General features: G+C 55.7%; 1 protein-coding gene across 3 annotated transcripts in view; it reads left to right on the top strand.

Moving 5' to 3' along the window:
* Positions 1-7,500, top strand: part of arhgef2b (rho/rac guanine nucleotide exchange factor (GEF) 2b) — a 35,108-nt gene that overhangs the window by 15,062 nt on the left and 12,546 nt on the right. For all 3 annotated transcript variants that reach the window (XM_083918324.1, XM_083918323.1, XM_083918322.1), the window contains 4 exons: positions 4,187-4,312; positions 4,392-4,509; positions 5,429-5,677; positions 5,793-5,869. In XM_083918324.1, the coding sequence (XP_083774450.1) occupies positions 4,187-4,312; positions 4,392-4,509; positions 5,429-5,677; positions 5,793-5,869 (570 nt within the window). The remainder of the gene's footprint in view (positions 1-4,186; positions 4,313-4,391; positions 4,510-5,428; positions 5,678-5,792; positions 5,870-7,500) is intronic.

Genomic DNA, 7,500 nt, shown 5'->3' with positions numbered 1-7,500 from the left:
ACCGTCAGCTCTTTACACCGTCAGCTCTTTACATCGTCAGCTCTTTACACCGTCAGCTCTGTACACCATCAGCTCTTTACACCGTCAGCTCTTTACACCGTCAGCTCTTTACACCATCAGCTCTGTACACCGTCAGCTCTGTACACCGTCAGCTCTGTACACCGTCAGCTCTTTACACCGTCAGCTCTTTACACCATCAGCTCTTTACACCGTCAGCTCTGTACACCGTCAGCTCTTTACACCGTCAGCTCTTTACACCGTCAGCTCTTTACACCGTCAGCTCTGTACACCGTCAGCTCTTTACACCGTCAGCTCTTTACACCATCAGCTCTTTACACCGTCAGCTCTTTACACCGTCAGCTCTTTACACCGTCAGCTCTGTACACCGTCAGCTCTTTACACCGTCAGCTCTTTACACCGTCAGCTCTTTACACCGTCAGCTCTGTACACCGTCAGCTCTGTACACCATCAGCTCTTTACACCATCAGCTCTTTACACCGCCAGCTCTTTACACCGTCAGCTCTTTACACCGTCAGCTCTGTACACCGTCAGCTCTGTACACCATCAGCTCTTTACACCATCAGCTCTTTACACCGCCAGCTCTTTACACCGTCAGCTCTTTACACCGTCAGCTCTTTACACCGTCAGCTCTTTACACCGTCAGCTCTGTACACCGTCAGCTCTTTACACCGTCAGCTCTGTACACCGTCAGCTCTTTACACCATCAGCTCTGTACACCGTCAGCTCTGTACACCGTCAGCTCTTTACACCATCAGCTCTTTACACCGTCAGCTCTGTACACCATCAGCTCTTTACACCGTCAGCTCTTTACACCGTCAGCTCTGTACACCATCAGCTCTGTACACCATCAGCTCTTTACACCGTCAGCTCTGTACACCATCAGCTCTGTACACCATCAGCTCTCTACACCGTCAGCTCTTCTTTACACCGTCAGCTCTTTACACCATCAGCTCTTTACACCGTCAGCTCTTTACACCGTCAGCTCTTTACACCGTCAGCTCTGTACACCGTCAGCTCTTTACACCGTCAGCTCTTTACACCGTCAGCTCTTTACACCGTCAGCTCTTTACACCGTCAGCTCTGTACACCGTCAGCTCTTTACACCGTCAGCTCTGTACACCGTCAGCTCTTTACACCGTCAGCTCTTTACACCGTCAGCTCTTTACACCGTCAGCTCTCTACACAGTCAGCTCTCTACACCGTCAGCTCTTCTTTACACCGTCAGCTCTTTACACCGTCAGCTCTTTACATCGTCAGCTCTTTACACCGTCAGCTCTGTACACCATCAGCTCTTTACACCGTCAGCTCTTTACACCGTCAGCTCTTTACACCATCAGCTCTGTACACCGTCAGCTCTGTACACCGTCAGCTCTGTACACCGTCAGCTCTTTACACCGTCAGCTCTTTACACCATCAGCTCTTTACACCGTCAGCTCTGTACACCGTCAGCTCTTTACACCGTCAGCTCTTTACACCGTCAGCTCTTTACACCGTCAGCTCTTTACACCGTCAGCTCTGTACACCGTCAGCTCTTTACACCGTCAGCTCTTTACACCGTCAGCTCTTTACACCGTCAGCTCTGTACACCGTCAGCTCTGTACACCATCAGCTCTTTACACCATCAGCTCTTTACACCGCCAGCTCTTTACACCGTCAGCTCTTTACACCGTCAGCTCTGTACATCGTCAGCTCTTTACACCGTCAGCTCTGTACACCGTCAGCTCTTTACACCGTCAGCTCTCTACACCGTCAGCTCTCTACACCGTCAGCTCTTCTTTACACCGTCAGCTCTTTACACCCTCAGCTCTTTACACCGTCAGCTCTTTACACCGTCAGCTCTGTACACCGTCAGCTCTTTACACCATCAGCTCTGTACACCGTCAGCTCTGTACACCGTCAGCTCTGTACACCGTCAGCTCTTTACACCGTCAGCTCTCTACACCGTCAGCTCTGTACACCGTCAGCTCTTTACACCGTCAGCTCTCTACACCGTCAGCTCTTTACACCGTCAGCTCTTTACACCGTCAGCTCTGTACACCGTCAGCTCTGTACACCATCAGCTCTTTACACCGTCAGCTCTCTACACCGTCAGCTCTGTACACCGTCAGCTCTGTACACCATCAGCTCTTTACACCGTCAGCTCTTTACACCGTCAGCTCCTCTTTACACCGTCAGCTCTTTACACCGTCAGCTCCTCTTTACACCGTCAGCTCTTTACACCGTCAGCTCCACTTTACACCGTCAGCTCCACTTTACACCGTCAGCTCTGTACACCATCAGCTCTGTACACCATCAGCTCTTTACACCATCAGCTCTTTACACCGTCAGCTCTTTACACCGTCAGCTCTGTACACCGTCAGCTCTTTACACCGTCAGCTCTCTACACCGTCAGCTCTCTACACCGTCAGCTCTTCTTTACACCGTCAGCTCTTTACACCATCAGCTCTTTACACCGTAAGCTCTTTACACCGTCAGCTCTGTACACCGTCAGCTCTTTACACCATCAGCTCTGTACACCGTCAGCTCTGTACACCGTCAGCTCTTTACACCGTCAGCTCTCTACACCGTCAGCTCTGTACACCGTCAGCTCTTTACACCGTCAGCTCTCTACACCGTCAGCTCTTTACACCGTCAGCTCTTTACACCGTCAGCTCTGTACACCGTCAGCTCTGTACACCATCAGCTCTTTACACCATCAGCTCTTTACACCGTCAGCTCTTTACACCGTCAGCTCCTCTTTACACCGTCAGCTCTTTACACCGTCAGCTCCTCTTTACACCGTCAGGTCTTTACACCGTCAGCTCCACTTTACACCGTCAGCTCTTTACACCGTCAGCTCTTTACACCATCAGCTCTTTACACCATCAGCTCTTTACACCGTCAGCTCTTTACACCGTCAGCTCTTTACACCGTCAGCTCTGTACACCGTCAGCTCTTTACACCGTCAGCTCCACCTGCTGGAGACCTGGGTCTGGTGCTGGACCGCACACACACAGGCGGTCTACGAGAAGGGCCTGAGCCGGCTTTACTTCCTGAGGACGCTCCGGTCCTTCAACGTCTGACACCGGAGGCTTCAGATGTTTTATCAGTCTGTTGTCACGAGCACCATCTTCTTCTTCTGTGGTGTCCTGGGGCGCGAGCACCATCTTCTTCTTCTTCTGTGGTGTCCTGGGGCGCGAGCACCATCTTCTTCTTCTTCTGTGGTGTCCTGGGGCGCGAGCACCATCTTCTTCTTCTTCTGTGGTGTCCTGGGGCGCGAGCACCATCTTCTTCTTCTTCTGTGGTGTCCTGGGGCGCGAGCACCATCTTCTTCTTCTTCTGTGGTGTCCTGGGGCGCGAGCACCATCTTCTTCTTCTTCTGTGGTGTCCTGGGGCGCGAGCACCATCTTCTTCTTCTTCTGTGGTGTCCTGGGGCGCGAGCACCATCTTCTTCTTCTTCTGTGGTGTCCTGGGGCGCGAGCACCACAGCAAAAGACGCGAACACACTGAACACACTCATAAAGAAGGTTTTCTTTAATTATTTCCTTCTCTAATAATCTGTGTGTGTGTGTGTGTGTGTGTGTGTGTGTGTGTGTGTGTGTGTCTGTGTGTGTGTGTCTGTGTGTCTGTGTGTGTGTGTGTGTGTGTGTGTGTGTGTGTGTGTGTGTGTGTGTGTGTGTGTGTGTGTGTGTGTGTCTCTGTGTGTGTGTGTGTGTCCCTGTGTGTGTGTGTGTGTGTGTCTCTGTGTGTGTGTGTGTGTGTGCGTGTGTGTGTCTGTGTGTGTGTGTGTGTGTGTGTGTGTGTGTGTCTGTGTGTCTGTGTGTGTGTGTGTGTGTCTCTGTGTGTGTGTGTGTGTGTGTGTGTGTGTGTCTCTGTGTGTGTGTGTGTGTGTGTCTCTGTGTGTGTGTGTGTGTCTGTGTGTGTGTGTGTGTGTGTGTGTCTCTGTGTGTGTGTGTGTGTGTGTGTGTGTGTGTGTGTGTGTGTGTGTGTGTGTGTGTGTGTGTGTGTGTGTGTGTGTCTCTGTGTGTGTGTCTCTGTGTGTGTGTCCCTGTGTGTGTGTGTGTGTGTGTGTGTGTGTCTCTGTGTGTGTGTCTCTGTGTGTGTCCCTGTGTGTGTATGTGTGTGTGTGTGTGTGTGTGTGTGTGTGTGTGTGTGTGTGTGTGTGTGTGTGTGTGTGTGTGTGCAGTTCTCAGGTCAGTGTGCAGACGACATGAAGAAGCTGTACTCAGAGTTCTGCAGTCGTCACCCGAAGGCGGTGAAACTCTACAAAGAAGTGCTGAGTCGTGAGCGCCGGCTGCAGCAGTTTGTGCGCGTGAGTCTCTTTGATCTGCTCTCAGCTGTTTGGTGTCTCTGTTTCCATGGTGACGCTCTTTCCATCCCATAATGCTCAGCGCGCCGGCCGGGGTCCTCTGCTGCGTCGCCATGGCGTCCAGGAGTGCATCCTCCTGGTGACACAGCGAATCACAAAGTACCCCGTCCTCATCCAACGGATCCTGGACAACACCAAAGGTACCGGACCCGAACCACCCGAAGGACCCGGGTCACCCGAAGGACCCGGATCACCCGAAGGACCCGGATCACCCGAAGGACCGGGAAGAACCTTCTCCTCAAAGCAGCTTCAGACCAAAGACACTGGACCTGGTTCAGGAAGATGTTTCACCATCAGTTCATGTGCACATCTGACCAGGACCAGGACCAGGACCAGGACCAGGACCAGGACCAGGCTGGGACTGGACCAGGACCAGGACCAGGACCAAGACCAGGCTGGGACTGGACCAGGACCAGGACCAGGCTGGGACTGGACCAGGACCAGAACCTGGACCTGGACCAGGCTGGGACTGGACCAGGACCAGGATCAGGCTGGGACTGGACCAGGCTGGGACTGGACCAGGACCAGGACCAGAACCTGGACCTGGACCAGGCTGGGACTGGACCAGGACCAGGATCAGGCTGGGACTGGACCAGGCTGGGACTGGACCAGGACCAGGATCAGGCTGGGACTGGACCAGGCTGGGACTGGACCAGGACCAGGCTGGGACTGGACCAGGACCAGGACCAGAACCTGGACCAGGCTGGGACTGGACCAGGACCAGGATCAGGCTGGGACTGGACCAGGACCAGGATCAGGCTGGGACTGGACCAGGCTGGGACTGGACCAGGACCAGGCTGGGACTGGACCAGGACCAGGCTGGGACTGGACCAGCACTAACCAAGTCCAAACCTACTTCCACCAACGATTGGACCAGTCCCAGCCTGGTCCTGGTCCTGGTCCTGGTCCTGGTCAGTTGTGTACATGAACTGATGGTGAAACATCTTCCTGAACCAAGTCCAGTGTCTTTGGTCTGAAGCTGCTTTGAGGCGAACGAGGACCCGGACCCCTGAGAACCTTCTCAGACTCCTTAAATCACCTTGAAAACTCTCCCCTCAGGTAACGAGGAGGAGGCGCAGACGCTGAGGCGGGCGCTGCACCTCCTGAAGGAGCTGATCGGTTCGGTGGACAAGGAGGTCCTGGAGCTGGACCGGACCAGGAGGCTGCAGGAGGTCCAGGCCCGTCTGGACCCGCGGGCCCAGGCGGAGGTCCAGGGAGGGCGAGTGTTCAGAGGAGGGGAGCTGCTGAGGAGGAGGCTCCTCCACGAGGGGACGCTCCACTGGAAGCTCCAGGGCTCCAGGATGAAAGGTACCTGCTCGCCGCCGTGACCCGTGTGGACCCGTGTGGACCCGTGTGGACCCGTTTGGACCCACGTGGACCCGTGTGGACCCGTTTGGACCGACCTGTGTGTGTTTGTCCCCAGATGTGCAGGTCCTGCTGATGTCAGACATCTTGGTGTTCCTGCAGGAGAAGGATCAGAAGTTCACCTTTGCGTCCCTGGTGAGTACGGCGTCCTCGCACCGACCGAACTACCGGCTCCACCCACACGCCTCCGGTTTAAGCAGAACTACTTTCTTCAGAGCGTAGTCAGACTTTGGCAGCGGGTCGTGGCTCGGTTCGACACTTGTCTGTGCTGAACCAATGAGGGAGCTGGAAAGATGGCGTCCTCCGGGGAAAGCTGCTCTCTCATTGGTTGAGCTTTTCAAAGGTCAAAGGTCAAGAGATCTGAACTTTGAGCTGCTTTGGTGCGTCATCATCAAACGTCCAGCTCAGTGGACTTTAGCCACGTTCTCGTCTCAGGTCCCACATGGACGATGCCGGCCCCCCATGGTGGTTTATGTTTATCGTGGGGGTCAGGTGGTGGTCCTGGGCTCTGCTCCGGCCCCCCACCCTCACACGCCGCTCTGTCCTCCAGGCCTCACGTCCTCATTGATGCTTTGTAGCGTCTGACCCCAGTCCGAGGCGGTTCAGCAGAGTCCACTGCCGGTGTGGCAGCAGGTCCTCTCCTTCAGGACCGCCTCCAGGGTCATGGATGTGACGGTGGGATCATGAGGGCCCCGCTGACTCCCACTCCTGCTTCCAGGCTGCTGCCAGCTGTGCCTCTGTACCCAGGTCCTCAGGGGTGGACCTGAGCAGCTCTTGTTGTACGGGGGGCGGGACTTCAGTCTGTGAGGAGGTCGTGCTGCTGTGGTGGTTCAGGATGTGCCAGTTGTGTCTTTGGGCTTCAGGGTCGCAGCCTCTGGTCGGAGGCCGGGGCAGTTCCCGCTAGTGTTGGCAGACGGGACACAGGGGCAGGGTTCAGGCAGCCGGTTCTGGTCCGGGGGCGTGTTCGTGGCAGTGTGGACTCTCCTGGCGTGGGGGCTCCTGCACCGGGCCGGGGCTCAGGGTTCAGCTGTGGAGGAGACCAGAGCTGGGGTTGATGTTCGAAGCACCTTGAACCAGCGAGACGTGGAATCAGTGCGACCCTCAACGACACTCTGGCCGTCACTTCTTCAGGGTGTTTGAATGATAGAGATCTGTCCAGGCGCACGCCGAGGTACTGCGGGGGTCGCTGGGACTCAAGGTGCTTGTTGTTAACGGACATGTCCAGTTGCCGTCCCGCTTCACTGTGGTTCAGGGGGTCAGCTGCTGAAACTGTAAACGCGGCTCACGCAGGGCGGCTGGCAGAGGGTCCCTGTCCTGGTTCAGGCCGGCCTGCCTCTGCTCCCGTGTCGGTCGTCTCATCATCGTCTCAGGTCGTCAGCGTAGCCATGTTTACGGGATGTTGTCTCCGGGGTGTCGTGGCTGTAAATGTTGAACAACATCGGTGCGAGTGATCGTCCCTGTCTCCGTCCCCTGATCGTCCCTCTGTCCGTCCCCTGATCGTCCCTGTCTCTGTCCCCTGATCGTCCCTGTCTCCGTCCCCTGATCGTCCCTGTCTCTGTCCCCTGATCGTCCCTGTCTCTGGCCCCTGATCGTCCCTGTCTCTGGCCCCTGATCGTCCCTGTCTCTGTCCCCTGATCGTCCCTCTCTCTGGCCCCTGATCGTCCCTGTCTCCGTCCCCTGATCGTCCCTCTCTCTGGCCCCTGATCGTCCCTGTCTCTGTCCCCTGATCGTCCCTGTCTCTGTCCCCTGATCGTCCCTGTCTCTGT

This window comes from Echiichthys vipera, assembly GCF_963691815.1.
Source record: "Echiichthys vipera genome assembly, chromosome: 8".
In the NCBI taxonomy this organism is placed as follows: domain Eukaryota; kingdom Metazoa; phylum Chordata; class Actinopteri; order Perciformes; family Trachinidae; genus Echiichthys; species Echiichthys vipera.
Note: the sequence above shows the minus strand (reverse complement) of the source record. Positions and strands in the feature narration are given on the sequence as shown.